At 38.2% G+C, this 21,997-nt stretch overlaps 1 protein-coding gene across 1 annotated transcript in view; it reads right to left on the bottom strand.

Annotated features, from left to right (window-relative positions):
* The window catches only part of Ttc21b (tetratricopeptide repeat domain 21B), a 55,988-nt gene extending 46,178 nt beyond the window's left edge, over window positions 1-9,810 (bottom strand). Inside the window, exons 1-4 of the mRNA XM_090342716.1 lie at window positions 9,743-9,810; window positions 5,908-6,037; window positions 5,709-5,819; window positions 2,249-2,415 (exon numbers count right to left, since the gene is read on the bottom strand). Of these exons, the coding sequence (XP_090198842.1) occupies window positions 2,249-2,415; window positions 5,709-5,819; window positions 5,908-6,037; window positions 9,743-9,763 (429 nt within the window). The 5' untranslated portion in view covers window positions 9,764-9,810. The remainder of the gene's footprint in view (window positions 1-2,248; window positions 2,416-5,708; window positions 5,820-5,907; window positions 6,038-9,742) is intronic.
* Window positions 9,811-21,997: the final 12,187 nt, after the last annotated feature.

Raw genomic sequence — 21,997 nt, 5'->3', positions numbered from 1 at the left:
GTTTGGGGCTTATTTCAGTGCTGGGATCTGTATTCAGAGCCTTCCATATAATAGGCAAACACTCAACCACTGAGAAACTGCCTCTGGCCTGTGCGGCTACCTACTTATTCCTCTTTGATTATCTGATGAGTTTCAAATGAAGAGTTAAAAGGCTAGAATAATTAAAGTTTAAACAGTTATAGATATTTGCAATACATTGTAGGATTAGAAAGAAAAAGTATTTTCATTTCAAATGAGATATGTGAGCTCTGCTCTTCCAGGAAGAAAGAAAGAAAGAAAGAAAGAAAGAAAGAAAGAAAGAAAGAAAGAAAGAAAGAAAGCAAGCAAACAAGAAAGCCAGCCAAGTACAGTGGCTTAAGCCTGTACAAAGATCCTATCTCAAGCAATAAATAAAAAAAAAATGGGTGAACCAAGTGTTGGTGACTCACTCCTGTAATCCAAGCTACTCAGGAGGCTGAGACTGAGGATTGCGGGTTTGAAGCCAGCCCAGGCAGGAAAGTCTGTGACCTTTTTATCTCCAATTAACCACAAAAACCCAGAAGTGGTGCTGTGGCTCAAGTCGTAGAACACTATCTTTGAGCAAAAGGTGCCAGGGAAAACAACCAGGCTGAGTTCAAGCCCCAGGACTAGCCCCTAGCCACCCCGCCCCTCACCAAAATCAACAACAACAAAAATTGGGTGAGGTTGCATAAGCTTATCATCCCAGCTACACAGAAGCATGAGTCAATAGCCTGGCCATAAATGATTGAGACTCTGTGAGAAAAATAACAAAAGCAAAAGCAACAGGAGCATATGGCTCAAGTATCTGTCAAGTGCTAGGCCAAGAGTTCAAAACTCAGTACTGCTTGGCCCTAAATGTTTCAATTACAATTAACTCATAAGTCCACAGGAATTCCTCTTAGATTATATTTAGCTCCCTGTACTTTACCTGAAAAATAAGAACCCTAATCTGTATCTGCTCAGCACTGTTGCTATCTATCAATTACTGTGGATGTCTGGGGATTCCCAAGCTGTATTTCTTGCTGTAACCCTTTTCTAAAATTCTGTCTTCTTTTGTCAAAGGCCTATTTCCTATGATAATCTTGAAGACAAATATGTCACTGTTTCTCAAAGGAAACTCCTGGTCTGACTATTGTTCTACTTAGTTAAGCGATTCTAACTTACCCAGATTTCAGAGCTCAGAGCTATCTTCTGTATGTGATATTTCAGTAGTTTTTCCTCAATTTCCCATTCTGGTTGGCAAGCCCTGTGGGCACTTAGTGATTCTTATTTGTGTACCATCTGTGCAATATTTAATAGAGCTCCTCTGAACTTTCTGCCATAGGGCTCTATGTTTTCCTCCTTTTTCCCATGTTCTAGTTTCTCCTCAGGCCAGATCATTCCACAAACAACTGTTAAATCACTCTTCTTGATTTGCCCTTTAATAATATGACTTCCATAACTCATAAAAAGTTGATGGTTTCCCAGTGGCTACTAAATTAAATACAAATGTTTGTACTTATTAGTCAGGATCCTGCAACTTGTCCTAGTCTAAGTCTTTTAGGCTTTTCTTCTATTGTCTTTATCTATGTATACCTAAGCCAACATGCCTCTTCTCTAAGGCTTCCTGTTCATGATGTCTTTGTTAGGATTTTGTTCATGCCATTTTAAATAATTTTCTTCATCCTCTTAAATAACTTAAATAGAAGCCAGGGGTGGTGGCTCACACCTGTAATCCTAGCTACTCTAGAGGCTAAGAGCTGAAGATCTCTGTTCAAAGCCAGCCTGGGCACTAAAGTCCATCCACAACTAACCACTAGAAAACTAGAGGTGGCACTGTGGTTCAAGGGGTAGGACAGTAGCCTTGAGCCTGAAAATACTCTCTAGTACAAAGCTGGAGCAGAATAAATGTTAACTACTATTTTCTAATACACTTTAATCTCATTTCTTTCTTATATCTGGTAGTTATTCTCATAATAAAAAGTGGATGTGAAGTTCACACCATAAATGAGAAACTTTAGTTCCAACAATGGTTTTTATGTCTCTACCAAATAGAGACAGACTTATGTACTTGGATATTTAACTGCATATTATTCTAAGAATCAAGAAATCATCTCACATTACAAAAAAACATAGAAAGCATTAAAACAAAGCTATTATTTACAGAGTGAGAACAGATTAGGCAATAGTGCAAAATTCAACCACAGATACTGTGTACATAAACAGGCTTCCTTTAGAGTTTCTGTTTCAAAGCAAGCAAGAGAGCTACCTCATTGCTATCACTTGGCAGTTTCAGCATTCTGTCAATGTATTCTCTCGCTTTATCATGGCGACCGATATGCCACAGGAATAAGCCCGCATGGTACAAAGTTTTCTGTCCAGCTTCTTTACGTTGCTCCTTCACTCGGCCATCTAGTTCCAGAATAGCTTCTCTATCTGGCAGGGGAAAAGAATATTAAATAATAATTACAGTTGAGATCAAGGGTTTCTAACAGATCACATAGTTAACAGGACAGAGAACTATTCCTCTATGGAACAGAAGTCTACACATAATAGCTAAGCCACACTAGTACAAGCAAAAGAAACAAGACTAATTTTAATAATGTCTTATCCAACCATATATAAGATATATAAATATAGCATATTTTATATATAATATCAATACAAAATTGATATATATTTACAGATGGTTTGTGTTCTTTCATTTTTACGGAACTGTTGACAGCTGGTATTTATTTTATACTATTTTATACTTACAATACATTTCTGTTAAGATGTGAAGGGTTTTTTGTTTTTGCTTTTTGTTTCTGTTCTTGTTTTTGTTGGTTGTGTGACTCTAATTCTGGACTTAGGCGCTGTCCTTGAGCTCTTTTGCTCAAGGCTAGCTAGTGCTCTACCACTTGAGCCACAGTGCCACTTCCAGGATGTAAAGTTTTTCTCAGAGCTCTTTTTAGTTAGATGTCATTAATTTTCAGGTGAAAAGCAGATTCCTATACACATCTTCACATAATTAAGTTTCCTAATAACAGAATTGATACTCAGCTTTACATTTTAAAAATCTATTCAATAGAACTATAGAAATTTTAAATTTAGTTCCTCAATAAAACAAACCACACTTCAGATGTCAATCCATATGAAGTCATATGAAGTCATATAGTACTAGCCATGTTACATCATTTCCAAGTCAAAAACATTATCTATGCTAACAGTTTTTAATGCTGACTGGATTGGTAAAAAAATACATTTAAATATAAGAGCAAGAACTAGTATTCGAATTATTTGTCTCTCAAATCTGAAATATGTCAAATCAGTCACAGTCCAGAGTAATCACTGGTATTCACACTGGTTAATACTGACTGCTTTTCTAGAGGGAACTGTTCACTTACACCTAACAAAAATGAGCTTCTGCTTAGGACACAATGGCAGTCATATCCAAATTCTATAGTGAATCTGAGTGAGGACAGGACATGTAAAAAAAAGGCAAAGAAATGTCAAAGTCAAGTGGTGTGACTATAACAGCTCTATCTTTTTGGAAGTAGCTACCAAGGAAAGACATGTCCATATTATTTCTTTACTCTGATAATATAAATTTAAACATGGTATTACTAGATATAATCTTAAGAATTAAGGAAACAAAGCTGGTTCTGGAGGCCTATAGATTTTCTTAGCAAGATTTCTTCTTTCCCTTCTTTTTACCAATATATTCCCCAATATTTCTCAATGGAGAAAATATTCATTAATTAGTCATGACACTGAAACCAAATATCTCATCAGGGCAGGAGTAGGCTTTGTGCTCTTGAGCCAAGCATAGCATCAGAAAGTGACCGTTGTGTCATCTTTGCATATAGTTGGCTGCTGAAAGATTTTGGCTCAAGTCTTTTCATAAATAAACAGGGCTTAAACTAGCATTCCAGAGGTACTCAATTCCATCAACACTCTATAGACATCCAGGCCCCTTCTAAAGCTCAGCTCCACTCACCATTATTCATGGTAGAAAGCAGGTAGTACTCTGGTGTTTTCAAACAATATTTACACCTCTGTCTTTTCAGTGTCTTGGAAATCACATTTCCCAACTGAACCAATATCGTTAGAAATGATGCTATGATTTAGGCTTATCAGTTCTAACTCCTCAACACAAATTATTTGCTCCAGCTAAGTGAACTTCCATGGGAACACAGAGAAAGGGGATTAACACAAGAAACAAATGTTTAACTACTACTATGCACCTGCCCATTCAGTTTTTCCTAATGACTTTTTTTTTGGTATTCAAATCCAATCTATTTCCAAAGACTAGATTATGGTCTATCTTTCACAAGGCCTTCTCAGGTTGCTAATGGAGTAACAGGCACGTAGGCAGTCATTGCTCAATTGCTTATTCTGACACTATAAGCTGTGATTGGATATATATGGAGGGATAAGACCCCGTGTCTTCTTTATACCCTATAATTTGGTAGATCTATCTTAGCCCTAAACTACTCAGTACACTAAGATAATGCAGCGCAAGATTATGACTTAGGTTCCTCTTATAACCTATAGTTATCTCTTCCAACTTACTACTGGATGAAAATTTACCGAATATCTTCCAAGTGGTAACCTTCAAGGGCTTAAGATTCCAAGCTTAAAGAGTTCAAGAAGCTTAATATACAGGAAAGATAAGCTACATATTGCTGCATGTGTACACATGAAAAATACATAGTTGCTGTATTACTGCTGCAGGGATTGCTGTACATAATTTTTGTTCATAATTGTTTTAGCTGTCCTTTGAAAAAATAACATTTGTGATAAATATATGTAACTCAAGAAATCTTTATACTAGTGAAAACTCTGCCTTGGAAAACAAGACATTCAAAAGCAATTTAGGACCCATGTTTCTTGTGTTTAGTAGATTTATAAACTTTCTACAGTAATAAAACATGCATGATATCAATAAATAGGACCATAGGAAATATTGAATTGTTAAGACTAAGTATTCAGAAAACCAGAAAGAATTGGTAAGAAAAATTTCTCTAACAATACAATACCTGGATTAGCACCCAGAAACAAGGGCATACTAAATCCAATAGCACAAAGCTGTTCATTGCAGCACTATTTACCATAGCAAAGATATGGAACCAACCTAGATGCCCCTCAGTTGATGAGTGGATCAACAAGATGTGGTATTTATACACAATGGAATTCTATGCTGCCGTCAAAAAGGACGACATCACCTCATTTGTAAGGAAATGAAAGACTTAGAAAAAAATCATATCATGTGAAGTAAGCCAGACTCAAAGGAACATAGGCTCAATGGTTTCCCTCATTTGTCATAATCAGTAGAAACCTTGGGCTCTTCTAGCAGAGATTCACAATAGAACAAAACCTTGATACATAAGGCCATATAGTATGAAGCTAAATGAAAGGACCTCTAGGACATAGAAACAAAAGCTATATAATGTGTGATTTTTGTCCTTAATGTACTATGTTATCTCTCATCTCTTTTGCTGTCCCTTGGTTATCTCATATTGTTACCGTATTTCACCTTGTTATCTGATATATTGTATATATGTTTATTTGGTTGTTTGAAATAGGGAAGGGGGAAAACAAGATGAGGGGCAAGGGTGGGGGATGGAAATGGGGACCAAAACATGAGAAAGGGTATCAGTGTTTGTGAAGTAATGCACCTTCTATCTGGTGAATATAATGTAACCTTTCTATTAATTACAATACAAATATATGTAAAAAAACAATACCTGGATTCGGACTCAATTTATGGGTGAACATCAGTGCCAGTAGGGAACAAAGCGAGATATCCTGTTTATTTTTAATAGACTCAAATTCCCGAAGAGCTTCTTGAGTTTTACCTAAAGATCAATTAAGATAAGTAGTGTTATTCTTAGTGCAAAGCAAGAGTTCAGACCCTAGGGTGCCTATATAGTAATTAGTGCAGACCTTCCATGAGCGTAGCATAGGCGTGATAGAATCTGAACACTGGGTCATTCCCAAACCGCTTCATTCCTTCGCTGGCAATCAGTAACACATGATGGAAATACTTCTCTTGACAATAATAATTAATCAGCACCTACAAGGAAATCAGGATTCAGTGTTAAAAGAGATTCCAGGGCCAGGAACATGGCCTAGTGGTAGAATGCTTGCCCAGCATGAATGAATCCATGGGTTCCATTCCTTGGTACCCAGAAGTGTTGCTATGACTCAAGTGGTAGAGCTTTAGCCTTGAGAAGGCCTGAGGGCAGTGTCCAGGCCCTGAGGTCAAGCCCCAGGACTGGCAAAAAAACAAAACAAAACAACAACAAAACCCCAAGAGATTCCAGGAGCTATCAATTAAATAATGTAGAAGTTAGATATTCTCAGTTTTTAAAAAAGATCATTCCTTTAATTTATGATTAAATACTAGCACTGAAAACTAAGTCTTATAGAACAGGATGGACACAAGATAACTGAAATAACTCAATCCTTTTCTAATAATCCCAACCTTGTTTTCTTAAATGTTCTAACAGCACTGACATCAGACAACTTCCTCTCCCTCCCATTGCTTTTGCCCACATTTTCTTAAAGGTTTTTGGAAAGTGGAAAACTGGACGTGAGGTGATGATAATAATAATTTTAATAAAAAGGTGAGGCTTCCAGTGCCAGACTGTGGGTTTATTTAAAAGTTTTTTCTTTCTTGTTGAAATCATTGGTTATAGCATTACAAATCAATGTCAAATTAAAGACACTGGGGGACACTGGCTGATGAGACAATGCTGTTCTTCAGGCTGTTGTTTCTGCAGAGTGGCATCCACATTCTTCTGCAGATCACAGTTGGGTCAGTGTTCTCTGTGATGTTCACTCAGCCTCCCTCAGGAAGAGGTTCTATACAAATTCTAGGCCATATGTCTGGCAAGTGTGAGCCTTCCCCATCTCCCAGACACATAGTCCATCTCTCCCATGCTTTAAGGTCCCAGGCCAGCTCTGGGTTGGCCACAATTGAGAACATTCTTCATACCATTCTACCTGAATGTAGTATTTTATAACACTCAACCATAATCCTCTTGAAAAGCAGAAACAAGGATTTTAAAAATGAAAAAAACACCAGGTTTCAAATCTCTGATTTGTTCTTACTACAGTGTAAAGGTGCTATTTTGAACCTTACACAGTGATGAAATTTTAAAAAGGACTCATTTAGATAAGGTTTTTCATCTAAACTTCAGATTCAGTTCTATTTGCCAACTAAATTCTGATCATTCTCTGAATCTGCCAAATCCCTTAAGACTGATCAGTCACTGAATTCTGTATCTCTACCTGTCATTTCCCAAATATTCTTTGTTATTATCCTGATTCAAGTTAGGCTGTTGAGCCCCAGTTTGTTTTGTTTTGGTCTTGCTTTGCAGCCCATACTGGAGTGGAACTTCCTTCCTCCTTGCCTCAGTCTCTGGAAATGCTGAGATTTCCGGCAGAAGCTACCAAGCCTTGCAATCCATCAAAACCTTGCAGAACAAACCTGGGCTAGGTGATAGGCTTTTAGAAATGAGTATGATGTGGTCCCTGTTCTGGAAAACCTTTCAGATACAAAGGCCAGATGGAATACACTAGTGATATAAGAATGGGGCTCAAATCATTTTAGGAATGTAGAATAACATTTAGAAGTATGGTCTAGTGAAAGTGAGATGAGAGGACACAGGAATAAAATTAAGGGAAAGAAAGCAAGGGAGAATTTAGCACTGGATTTTCATTGAGAAGTCATTTGCTCTTTCAAACACCCATATAACACCCTTCCCAGAATTTCAAAGAATGTTACTGGGTTTGCAATGTAGAGAAAACCAGCAGGGCAGAAGTAAGCAATCAGTCCTGCCTGGAACAGGAGTGTAGATGGTCAAGGCCCAAAGATGTTGCATATTCTAGGGTGACAGTGGCAAATGGCGACTGGCCATGTTCAGTGTGTTTCCTGTTTTTATATGTTGATTTTTTTTTAACATTTTCAAATCACTGCGGTAAGATGGGGGTGGATATCAGAGGAAAGTATTTCATACTCAAGTTTTAGTGTTAATTTTATGGGAATGCAGCCATGCTTGTTCATTTAAGTATTGCCAATGGTGACTTTCTAACTACAGCATAGAGGTAGAACTCTAGGTCCCACAAAATTTAGCACATGTCCTGCCTGGCATTGCCCAGGGAAAATTTACCATTCTGCAACTGGAGACCAGAAGTATTGAGCATTACGAGGATGTCATACCAAGGACTCGAACCTAATCTTTTAGATGATGATAAGCTAAGAGTTTTTAGCATTATTGGGAAGCATTTTGGGTTTTTTTGGGTCGGTGGTGGGGCTTGAATTCTAGTCCTGGATGTTGTCCCTGAGATCTTCAGTTCAAGGCTAAGGTGGTACCCCTCTCCCCCCCCCCTTTTTTTTTTGCCAGTCCTGGCTTGAGCTCAGGGCCTGAGCGCTGTCCTTGGACTTTCTCAAGGCTAGAGCTCTACCACTTGAGTCTCAGCACCACTTTTGGCTTTTTCTATGTATGTGGTACCCAGGAATCCAACCTGGGTCTTCGTGCATGCTAGGCAAGCACTGTACCACTAGGCCAAACTCCCGGTCCCCCGCAGTACTTCTTGAGCCACAGCACCACTTCCAGTTTCCTGGTTGTTAAGTGGAGATGAGTTCCCGGGACTTTAGTGCCTGGGCTGGCTTTGAATCATCATCCTCACAGCTCAGCCTTCGGAGTAGCTAGGATTGCAGTGGGAGAGCCACGGGCACCTGGCTGAAAAGTTTTTTTTTTGGTTTTGTTTTGCTTTTTAAGTTAAACATCTTATTTGAATGGCAGTATGAAGAATACATGCCAATGAAAGTGTGCAAAAAAAAAATAATGAGATGTGGAAAAGTGTGAAAGATAATGTTAAAATTTAGACCAAAAACAAACAAATCAACCTAAGGCATATTACAAGCTTCCCCTTATAAGGCCCTTCAAAGCCAAACTGAACTCCCTGGAGATGAAGACAGTTTTTTTTAGACAAAAAAAAAAAAAAAGAAAGAAACAAAAAACAACAAACTCCATCACAAAAAGAACTCCACAAATAATGGCTGAACAAGCGCATCAGTGAAGCAATAACAGAGAATAACTTCCCGATGGCTTTTCTTTTCAAACTTCAAGTCTCTGTTTCAGATGACTTCTGAAGCAGACTCTTAGCCAGTCCGGGCTGAGCGGATCACTCAGCTCTTCACAGAGACGATGCTTACTGTAAAACAGACTCCTCCATTTTTAATCCCGAGGTCTTTAGTTGGTTAACTATAATCCTGTAGTGTTCCTGTTACTGTCCTATGGGAAATTCGACACTAGTCTCTTGCACACCCTAAATTCACATTGGAAGCGAGGTGTAGCATCATACATGCCTGCAATCTCAGCCACTGGGGCGGGTAGGCAAAAAGGTTGTAAGTTCGGGGTCAACCTGGGCTATAGGGTCAAACCGGTCTCCAGGTAAAATAAAATAAATCTGTACCTGGAGGCACACCACCTTCCGGTTACCCAAGTTTTCCTAGAAAACGTGACCCAGAGTACAAGGAGGGGGGGGGGCGCTAACGGCGAAGATAGAGGAGCCTAGGATTCCGGGCGGGGCGGACGGTTCAGGCCGTCCAGGTGACCACGGAGGCCTTCCAATTGGTGGAGGCTACGGGCCCGGAGGCCAGGCAGCCCAGGCCAGGCGCCCCGTCACCACTGCCTGGCCAAGTCCACGCAGACACTGCCCACGCCCCTGGCCCCCAGCGACACCTCCGCCCGCCCACTCATCCGCTCACCTTCAGCCCCTGCGAGTCCATGGCTGCCCCAGGCCGAGCCGCCCCAGCACGCGGCGTACGCCCGCCGAAGTCCCCCCTCCCGCCCCCCAGCCACCGAACGGGGGCTCGGGCTGGTCCCCGAGGCCTCTAGCTCTGCCGCGCGGCCCCGGGGATAGGCGTGGCTGGAGAGGGGCAGAGACGCGCCGCTATTGGCTACCAGAGAGAGGGGCGGGGCCTGGCGGCGGGACGGAGCGGGGGAGCGGAGGAACCCGCCTGGCGGGGGACCCCCGAGGGAGTGCTGCGAGCCCGATGGTCTGGGCTCCCGGGCTGGAGCCAGGGAAGAGGTTGGATTACAAAAGGCGATCAAAAGGGCTTCCACGCCAAGCGGACGCGTGGCTGGGCGGGTCTGGGGATACAGGATTAAGAAATAAAGAAAAATGGGGGATTGGAAAGGGATTCAGAAGGGTGTCTGTTTTCAGTCACTGGCAACAAAGACTCCATTTTCTCTACGTTTCCGTGGGAGCCAGTTTCCGCAATGCGGCTACTGCAGTTGTTTGACCGGCTTTAAGGAGAACCTGACTTTGACTTGCAGTACCCCAGCTGTGGCCACCAGGTGGCGTAGGAAAGAAAACCACAGGGTCCCAGAAGAGCTACCATCCTGTTTGTTATTAGAATGCATGCTAAAATTTTCTCGTTTTTTACTAGTTCTGGTATTAGGAGGAACAAATGGGGAGTGTGTGTGTGTGTGTGTGTGTGTGTGTGTGTGTGTGTGTGTGTGTGTGTGTGTGTGTGTGTGCTGATGCTGCTAATTTTGAACTTAGAATGATCAATGGATGGTTGGGTAAATGTCAAGTAGTGGAATTGCTGGTTCATAGGGGAGTTCTATGTTTAGCCTTTTGAGGCACTGCCACAAGGGAGGGCATCTTCTATATGAGTGCTTTGAACTGTTTGCACAAGAAGTGGAGAAAAAAAAATGTCATCTTTAATTTACTAACTGTGTGTGTGTGGTCAGAGATAAGAATCTCTTAGACTTTCATGTTTGTGCTATTTTTTCTAAATAAAATCAATTATTTAGTTATTTTTATTTTTTAGTATTTTTATTTTTTATTTTAATGTATAAAGGGGTAACAGTTATAATTGCCAGATAGAGGGTGCATTACTTCTCACATACTGATATCCTCCTTTCCTTTGTTTGTTTCCCCATTCCCCTTCTCACACCCCTCCCCTCAGTTTTCCCTTCTTATTTCAAATGAACAAGTAAACATCTATATAATATACCAAGTAACAAAATGAGATACTGTGACAATATGAAATTAACCAAAGGGCAACACAAGAGAAGAGAGAGAAACATAAGACATAAAGAAAAACAGTCACTTATAATTAAGCTCTAGTTTCCATGTCCTGGAGGTCCATTAATTTGGCCTCATCCTATATGACCTTATGTATCTAGGTTTTAAGCTATTGTAATCCTCTGCTAGGAGAGTCCTAGATGTGCACTAATTATTACAGATGAGGGAAACCATTGAGCCTATGTTCCTTTGGGTCTGGCTTACTTAATATTTTTTCCAAGTCTTTCCATTTCCTTACAAACTGGGCTATGTCATTCTTTCCAATGGCGGCATAGAATTCCAGTGAGTATAAATACCATGTCTTTGAAATCCAATAATCTACTCTGCCTGTGCTAATTTTGAACCATGATCCTCAGGTCTCAGCCTCTTGAGTAGCTAGGATTACAGACATGAAGTACAAGCACTCTATTTTTAAAGTATCTTCAGCTCTGATAAAGTGGCTTTGGGCAGTGGCACACTTGCTCTCTCTCTCTCTCTCTTTTTTTTTTTTTGCCAGTCCTAGGCTTGAGCTCAGGGCCTGAGCACTGTCCTTGGGCTTTCTCAAGGCTAGAACTCTACCACTTGAGCCTTAGCACCACTTCTGGCTTTTTTCTATGTGGTACCGAGGAATTGAACCCAGGCCTTCGTGCATGCTAGGCAAGCACTCTACTACTAGGCCAAACTCCCAGCCCCCACTCTTGCTCTCTTTATACATCTTTATAGCTTCTCACAATTTGCTTGCTCTGTCTTTTTTTTTTTAATTTTTTGAACCTTCAAATTGATTTCCATAGTGAGTGCACTAGTTTACATTTCCACCAACAAAATACTAGGGTTCCTTTCATCCCACAATCTGTTCTTGATAATGGCCATTTGGACTTTAGTGAGACGAAATCTCTATCATTGACTTACATCTCTGTATAGATTCAATCAGACACCATGGTGAAACCCATGTGAACAATGAATGTGCACTTTAGTAGAAGGAGGGAAGAAGGGAAGGAAGGAAGGAAGGAAGGAAGGAAGGAAGGAAGGAAGGAAGCAAGGAGCCAGAAATGCATAACCATTAGTTGCCATAGTTACAGGCAATGTTCTGTCTGGCAATGGCCCCAGATTCCAATTCTCTTAGGAAGAGAATCTATCACATTTGGTGTTATGTCTGCAGGCAGATGTTGTTTGCTCCAACATCTGATATTGTGTTCCACTTCCCCAAACAACTTGGTTTTCATTCTCTCTGTGTTTAACACCTGTTTTCTCTCATGTCCATCCCCATCAATCATTCCACTTCCTAAACCACCTGTTTATAAATCCTGAACTTTTTTGCTCACAAATCCACTTTTTCCTGCTTGCTGAATTATGCTTTTTCTTAAATTTTTATTTTCACAGATTTTAATCACATGGACTATAGAATCATGGAATCATAGAATATACTGAACATCCCTCTACTCAATCTGTGCAATCGATTTTTGGGGAATGTTGTGTTGTGTTGTCCTCTTTAGTTTCCATTCCAGTCTCAAGCACAGAGCTAGAGTCAAAGAGATCGCAGCAGGGTGGAAGCAAAAGTCTTCAGAGCCGGGCTGCCCTCAAAAGGCTGCTTTTGCCTGTTTGAGGCTTTTAAAATTGTTTAAGTTTATATTAAAATTAGATGAAATGAAAAATCAACTTCAGTATTGGACATTGCTGTAACAATACCTTCCCAAGCTTAGGTATTGTATAAAGAAAAGAGATGTATTTAGCTTACAATTTTGGAGACTGACATATCAAGATAGAAAATGAGAAGCTCAGAGATAAACAGTGGTAATATAGTTTTACAAATAAATGGTCAGTATATATAAAAATAGTGATTCCTAGGGATTAGGAAGGGGGTTGAAAGGATAAAGGGAGGTTGGATAATGAGACCAAAAACACAGTAAGTTTAATGTAAGTTACAGAGTTTCTTTAGCATAGTGAAGAGCCTGATAACCTATTTTATATATCATGAGTAACTGGAAAAGTGGTGCTCAAAGGCTCTAAACACCAAGTAATGATAAGGAGATTATAATTGTGCTCATATGATTACCACACATGTCATGCGTGTGCAGAAATATATACAGTGCCTTATCAACATACACAATTAACTTTTCTTCATTTTCTGAACACCCATAGACTTTCAGGGGTTTCTACATGAGTCTTGGGGGGGAAGTTGTGCCATTTGAATGAGTGATAATTAACATCCAGAACTAGGTGTTGTGGTACATTACTGTAATCCCCACTAGTTGAGAAACTGAGGCTGGAGGAGCATTTAAAGCTCATTATTGCAAGTCCAGCCTGGACAACACATTGTGAGATCCAGTCTTAAAAAATAAAGTAGGACTATAATCAATTTTAGATTTAATTATATTAACAACAAGAAAAAGAAAACTTATTGGAAACATGGATTTGAAGACTAAGTCTCAAGCCCTTTACAAACGCATATTTACTTAAGAAATCAGTGTACATGTTTTTGACCACTGGGGGACATTGTTGCCCCATGTACTGTGACAAGATTTTAGAGCACTGATTCTCAAACTTGAACATCCCTCTGAATCAACTGGATAGCTTAAGACAGAGATGGCTGGCCTTCTATCAACAGAAATTCTAGTCTGTGAAGATGATAGAGGAAACAATATGTGAGTTTCTAAGAGGTAGCTGATGCTGCTTTGAGAGCCACTGCTGTAGTTAAAAATAAATAAATAAATAAGTCATATATATATATATATATATATATATAAAATCAACAGAATATTTGTTGACCACATCTCTTCATTACCAGAGTGGTACAAGGGCACCGATACCAGCCTAGATGCTGCCCTGATATTGGCCTTTGTCTAGCCAAGGAAGGCTGTGTGGGTAAGAAAATATAGAATGGCATAATTTCTGTGTAGTTGAAGCAAAGCAGGAACGAGGCATGACAGTAGTCTAAAACTGAAAAACGTTATTGCCTTCAGATATGTAAATTAGCCAAGGTCCAGTTAGAGCTCTGAATAGCCATGCTTGATGCAAGTGAAGTTCTAAGATACATAACTAAATATAGCAAGCTATGACATATGTAATGTTTCCAAATATTAATTCACAGTACGAAAGTGACTCTACTTGTAAGGATAATCAGAATTTGAGTCTACTTAGAGGCAATGAAGAGACTGAGACATTTATAAGTCACAATGTCTCTAATGCTGTGTTTTATTGAGACACTAACTCTTCAGCTTAAATCCATCTTCTTTTTCATTCTGAAGTCAACCAGTGTAATGGTTGTAATGTTCTTGCAGCTTTGCTACATCTGAGCAATTAAATCATCTTGCATTCTGCTTTGTTTTATGTGTACTGGGGAACAAAAATGTGTGCTGACTTTGCGGTCTTGGTTCCCTTGACTTCAAGATAGGTTCAAGATGTTTTCAGCACAACTGCAATACTCTTTCCATCTGTAGAGTAAAACTGGAAAAATATATATGTCCTTCAATAAGTGATTGGTTGATTAAGCCTATACAATGGAAGATTCTGCCCTACTTGAAAAGGATGAAGTTAGCTAGCCCGTACCATATGGGAAAAAAAAGTAAAGTCAAGATGCAAGACAGCATACAATATATTATTTATAACAACAAGGCATGTATTTGCACATGTACAAAACACTGTCTTTACCATTACTTCATACTTCCAAGTGAACAGTGGTATAAAATGAAAGTGTATTTTTCATTGCTGTCAATTTTCTTCTTAAGTTATAGACACGTTTTATTTTATGGTTCAACAAAGAAAATAGAATCAAACTTCAGTGAAGTTTATCTACCTGGATTATAGACCTAGAAAATGCTAGTCCAATTACCAATTACTATTGTTTAGTTTTTAGGTTTATCTTATTATTCTGATATGAAGAAAATGGATTTTATATATTTTAGATATTAGAGTAGTAATTATAGTAGAAGTTGATCTTTCTCCTGCAATCTCCTTAGTTTGGTAGTTAAATCATAAATAACTACTCACATCAGCTCAAATGTTCTGCAAATGTGCCAGCTGCCTAACCCTCCACCCCAATGTTCTGTTGTTTCTCATAAGCCAGGAATTTTGCAAGGATCTACATATAAGCTCATCATATTCCTGGTGTTAGCACACACTTCCTTCAATAAATTCAAATCATTTTTGCTGAAGAATAAGCAATTTTGTTACATTTGCTCAAGCATTTTGCTGAGAAGTCTATGAGCACTTAGCAATATTATAATGAATCAAACTTTGACTCACAGGTGTTACTCAGCACATCCTGCCTTTCAAGTATTGCATTGATTAAGTACTACAATCAAGTAATGATGAGTTCCTTACATCCTTGAAACTTACCAGGGTTCCTTTATGGAGCCAAGGGTTCCCAGACTTGCCAGAGCAGCATTCCAGAAAGAATGGGCTGCAAATTTCTTCTATATCACTCTGTTAGCAAAGCTCACTGATTGTGTCAATTCCCTGATTTTCTGATTTTCTCTCAAGTAAAAATTGAAGCCATATTTCAGCATGAAGTTGAAAGAAGTCCAAAGACTGATTTTCTTTCTTTCTTTCTTTCTTTCTTTCTTTCTTTCTTTCTTTCTTTCTTTCTTTCTTTTTTCTTTCGAGTCATGGGGCTTGAACTAGGCCTGGGTGCTGTCCCTGACCTCTTCAGTTCAAGACTATAACCCCACCCTGGAGCCAAGCCCTGCTCCCCATTTTCTAGAGGCTAAATAGAGGTAAGAGTCTCAGGTCCTTTTATGCCCTGGCTGGCTTTGAACCTTCATCCTCAGATCTCAGCCTCCTGAGTAGCTAGGATTACAAGCATGAGCCACCACACCTGGCTAAAGTCCAGAGATCTAAAGTCCACCATGTTGGAGTTACTCTGTATTGCTTTGAATATTTTGGGTCTGGTATAAGGAGAAGGATATGTAAATATCTAAGTTTTGATGTAGGAAGCCAAAAGTGCTATCATGATGTAATACATATTTGTCTAGATTCATGCCAAATTATGTACATCCTATGCACAATGGTATCATTTTAAGTAACCGTAGCATGCATATTGCTTTGAGAATATCACTTCTCTTTCTTTTTGGGATATATGGCCACATGTTTTAATGATTCTTCTTCTAATTCTCATTATCCATGTCTTTTATATACTTATACATTCACAATGTTACACTTATTAGAACTAGCTCCAGTATATCAAGTTTTGGGTAATCAATCAAATAATTCAAATGATGTGTTCTCCAGGGTGAAAAACATCACTATGATGGGGGTTGATCAAATTCAGAAGTGTTTGCTTTAATATTTTTTTTTGTTTTCTAAGACTGTAAGAAATATTGCTGAACAGGAAATTCCTTCACCATCCTTGAGGAAAGATGAACATTAATAATGCAGGTAAGAATGAGGCCAAGTGATCTTGATGAGAAAACAAGATCCAGAAGCCCTAATTCCTTTTAGAAGAATAAATTTTAAATAGCAAGTTCAATAGTTCCACCATAACAAAGAAAAAGGTATTACATAACTCTTAAGTTGTACAGAGTTAAAATTCAGTTTATAGATTCATATTTTGAAAATATTTGTGGATACGCATATTATATTCATGCATATGTATGTCTGCTTCTTTATAGGTAATTAAGTAGTATATATGCTCTCTTTTTTTTTTGCCAGTCCTGGGGCTTGAAATCAGGGCCTGAGCAGTGTCCTTGGGCTTTCTCAAGAGTAGAGCTCCACCACTTGAGCCTCAACACCACTTCCGGCTTTTTTCTATGTATGCCTTACCAAGGAATTGAACCTGGGTCTTCATGCATGCTAGGTAAGCATTCTACCACTAGGCCAAATCCTGGGTCCTATGCTCTCATACATGTAATATTTGCTCATTTACATGTTTGTTATATGCATGCATATATATATATAACATATAAGGGAATCTTTAACAATATAGAATGGAATGATCAATATTCACCAATTTGAGTACTTTCATTTTTCAAAATTAGAAAAATGTTTTGCAAGTAGAAAGAAAGATTAAAAAGGATCAGTCTTGTTGGAGACATTAAAGAAAATGAAAATAATGCTGCAATGTATCAAAAATATGGAAATGATTGGTAAAACCTTATTCGTGAAGATGAAGAAAGGGAGGAAAAAAGACACATGGAGGAGGGAATGAAAGTGGGAGGCTGAATGAAACCAAGTGAGAGAAAAAACAGACTGAGTCATCAGTTGACATTGCGAATTATCCACTATAGATTTCATCATAGTGATCTATACTCGACTGCCTGCAATGCTATTTCTTCTGCCATTTTTGACATACTAACTGAATCAAAGTTAATAACAAGTTTAAGTTGAATAGAAGGACCATGTCTTGAAATAATACAAACAAACCTATTGCCAACATTATACTAAATGGGGAAAAATATGAAACCCTTCTGTGGAATCAGAAGTAATACAACGGTGAGCATGATTTGAGTTCTTCTTCAATGTAGTGTTTGAATTCTTAGCTATAGTCATAAAGGAAGAAAAAAGCAAGAAAGCAAAACGGGAAATTGGGATGGAGGGAGAAAGGGAGGGAAAAAAGAAGAAAGGAAGGAAGCAAAATGGAAGGAAAGAAAGAGGACATAAATATGAAAGTTAGTCAAATTATCTATATTTGCAGATGCTGCATTTCTATACTTAAAAGACTTTTAAAATCCCACCAGGGAAAGTCTTAGATCTAATGGACCCTTTCAGCAAAGGATAGAAAAATCACATAATAAGCTAGAAGCTTTTCCATGTTCCAATATCTAATGTATTGTGAAATAAATCAGAAAATTACATTCAAACTTGTCCCAAAAGAAAAAGGAAAATTAAAAAATTAGGAAAGCCAGGTGATGGTGGCTCACACCTGTAATCCTAGCTACTCAGGAGGCTGAGATCTGAGGATCACGGTTCAAAAGCCAGGCCAGATCCGAAGGTCCCATCAGACTCTAATCTCCAATTAACCACCAGAAAACTGGAAGTGGTGCTGTGGCTCAAGTGGTAGAACAATAGCTTTGAGCTGAAGAGCTCAGGGACAGTGTCCAGGCCCAGATTTCAAGCCCACAACCCCCCCCCACACACATACACACACACACACACATACACACACACACACATACACACACACACACATGAACTACAAATTGCCAAGGGAAGAACCTTAAGAAGACAATAGAAAATGGAAAGATTTTTTTTTTACTGTGGATTGGTAGAATCAATTTTGTAAACATGGCTAGATTATTAGAAACGATCTGCAGATTCAATGCAATCCCCATCAAATTCCAGTGACACTCTTCACAGAAATATAACAATTCTAGACTTCATATGGACATTGAACACTGGAAACAATCCTGAACAAGAGAAAGGTTAAAAGTAGGAAGTTATTTGACTTCAAATTATACTTAGACAACCAGAACAGCAACAAAAAAAAACATAAAAAATGTAGGCCAAAGAATCGTCTAGAAATCCTAGAAATAAGTCTACATAGCTAAAGTCTCCTGATTCTCAACAAAGGTGACAATATATGTAACAAAAAAGGTAATCTCTTCAATAAATAGTGCAAGAGAAACTAAATCTTCACATGTAGAAGACTGAAAGTAGATTTATATTTCTCACCCTGTATAAAAGACACTTCACAATGGAAGAATAACTCCAAGACTTGAAACTTCAAATACTAAAGAAAGCTATAGGCAACATTCCCCTGGGAAAACATGGGCAATGACTTTCTCAATGAAGGCTCCTGTAATTCAGGAAATAAAAGGAAGGAGACTCTTATAATGTGTTAACTGAATTGTAAACGAGTGCATCCATTATAGCAATTATCATATAGGATTATCAAAATTAGGAACTGGAAATAGAAACCTTATCTTACTATACAACTCCTATGTATAAATAGAACTTCATATATACAAGAAATTCCTGTTCACCCATGTTTATTGCAGTGGTGTTCACAAAAAGTTATTGAGTGAACCCAAGTGGGCAATAACCAATCAATGAATGATAGATTTGCCTTATACCTACAACAAAATTTTCTTCAGCCATTAGTAAGAATGAAATTGTATCCTATGCTGGAAAATGGATGGAATTGGAGATGATCACGTGATGTAAAATAAGCCAAGCTGAGGAATACAAATATGTTCTTTGACCCAAAGAAAGTCCAGATTTTTAAATAAGATGTGAAAGTAGAAGAGAGATGACTTGTGAAGAGAAAGGGATACAAAAGAGAAAGGACATAGAAGAGGGTATGTGTGTGTATGTGTGTGTGTTTTGTGTGTATGAATGTGTGAGTGTGTCTGTGTGTGTGTGTGTACAAACATACAAACTTAGTTGTTTGTGTGTAAAAGCTAATACTTCTTATGCATTTAGATTTCATACATCGATGAAATATCAGTGTGGGCCAACATTTTTTCATTGGGTCAACTTAAATATTAAAATGAATAATCCACATACATTTATTCTCAAAATCATATGAAAAGATTTGCAGAGGTAATGAAAACATCACACCTAGTCCTCTGTGTTTCAAATGATTAGTTTTTGCCCATAATGCCTGGATAGCTAAAAACTCATCTACTATTTTAATCTGGAGTTACCAGACGTAGACACAGATCTCTTACATCAACTTACCGTCAAATCTTGCTGTTTTAAACATTACCTTACAAATCTCCCCTAAAATGTTCTTATTTTTAGCAGCGAGGAATTATCATGAAAATAAATCATATAACTCCAGAAACAGGACTTCTAGGATCTTAGAAGTTAGCATCTTCTATATGATGGTAGATCTAAATTTGAGAATAGAAATCCAGCACATAAAAGGAGATGGGTAGGGGCCGGGAGTTTGACCTAGTGGTTAAAGTGCTTGCCTAGCTTGCATGAAGACCAGGGTTTGATACCTCGGTACCACATACATACAAAAAAGCCGGAAGTGGTGCTGAGGCTCAAGTGGTAGAGCTCTAGCCTTGAGAAAGTCCAAGGACAGTGCTCAGGCCCTGAGCTCAAGCCCAGGACTGGCAAAAAAAAAAAAAAGAGATCGGTAATGTAAGCATATATATGTATATTAATAATACAATGGCAACAACTAATTCTCTCCCCTCTCAAACAATGTATCTATATTCTTTATGTATCTTCATTTATTACATTTTTATACACATACACAGGCACATGTTCTTCATTTTGTTTTGAACCTGTTGGACAGTGAGTTGCTAACTTTATTGCTTTGACTTCTGAATACTTAAGCATGAATTCCTCAAGAACAAGAACATTTCCTATTTATTTGAAATAGCACACTAGCCTTTAAAAACTTAGGAACATTAATATAGTTAAAATACTAATGACTTGCCCATATTCAAATTGAGTCAATTTTCCTATGATATTCTTTCCTAAGATTACTTTCCTTTCCTAGTGTCCCATCTCTATGTATATGGTGTGTTTAATGATCATACCTCCTCTTCAAACTCGAATAGCTCACTCTGGATTTTTGTTTTCCATGACACTGGCCTTTAGGGAGCTAAGCTAGTTACTTTATAGGCTATCATTAATTTTCAGTAGCATTACCTAGAATATCTGGTTATGACATTCTGAATGGATAATAAGGATTCTGTATGTGCAAAAGGCACATACAGTCATCATTTGGACCCACAGATAATATCTTTCAAGTTTGTATCTACTGAGTTTCTTTACTGTAAATTTACTCCCTATTTTCAGTTCTAAAATTGAAAGTAGAGATTCTTGGATGTTGTGAAACAACTGTTAAGTTTTCTGTTCCATTTCTAGCTTCTCCCCAAGAGTTTTAGCAGGCATTGATAATTCATAAAAAATTTCATTATTATGGCTGCCAAATGGTAATTTTTCTAACTCTGATATTTGTTTCACATTTGTTAGTTAATATTTACAGTAAGGAAAGGCTTTTTTGTATTTATTAATGAAAGGTGTATGCATATATTCATAGATCTTGATTTTATTTAATTAATTTGAATCTATTATTATCATTATTTGTCTTGATGGTTATATTACTTCAGATTTGATTGCTGGAATTCCTCTTCTAGTTGACTTCTGTGTCCAATTGACATTACCTCAGTACTTACTGACTTGGCTGAAATGAAAACTTTTTTCAGCCACTAATAATCCAGGAAGAATTGTCATGTTTTAGGGTGAAGTCACAAAAAACAGGTAAGTTGTTGATACACGGGAAAAGCATACCTTTAATTGTTCTTTTCTTGCTAAATATTTGTTCCTCCTTCTGGCTCCTAGCTGAGAAACTACAAAGCTGAAAATGAAGGTTTCTCTTTCCTTCAGAATATAGGTAAATTTATTTCATATGAATTTCATCATTTTGATTCTTTAATCACCTTTCCATATATCAGCGTGTTTGCAAATCTACAGTTTATCTACAAAAGCAGTTGGATTAAGATGACTAACTGACCCATAGCCAATCTTTGCCTTTGATGAATTCCATGAGGTATTTTGTCATTTGCTATTTGCTAGACAGGGGAGAACACACCTAAATAAGACATAGGGAAGATTCACAACAAAAGGACTTTTACAAAGATTTAATGAGGACATAGGAAAGCTATAAGGAGTCAGGGATCACTCCAAAGACAGTAAAAGGTTTATAGAAACAAAAGAAAGAATGTAGCCACTATCAGTCAGGGCAACTCAGCAAACCAGGAACTGGTAAAAAATACTCTCCTCATGCATGCTTCTCTAGCTGGTATCCATTAGGGGCTTTCCACTGGCTCAATTGAGAGGGGAAGCTCTGAGATAGAGAAGACCATTGCTTGAAGCATAAAAGTCATCCTCTTCCAACACATAGAAGGCTGCAGAAGTGTGGAGAAAAGTTCTGGAGGAGCAAATTAGCCCAATCACATTAAGTAACTAAAGTTAAGTTTCTAAAATATTCAGTTTTCTTCTCTTTCTCCTTCCTCTTCCTCCTCCTCGCCTTCTTCCTCCTTCCTCCTCCTCC

This window comes from Megascapheus bottae, chromosome 12 (assembly GCF_031878675.1).
Source record: "Megascapheus bottae isolate mThoBot1 chromosome 12, mThoBot2.hap1, whole genome shotgun sequence".
Lineage (NCBI taxonomy): Eukaryota > Metazoa > Chordata > Mammalia > Rodentia > Geomyidae > Megascapheus > Megascapheus bottae.
The sequence above is the reverse complement of the archived record's forward strand: the minus strand, read 5'-3'. Positions and strand labels throughout refer to the sequence as shown.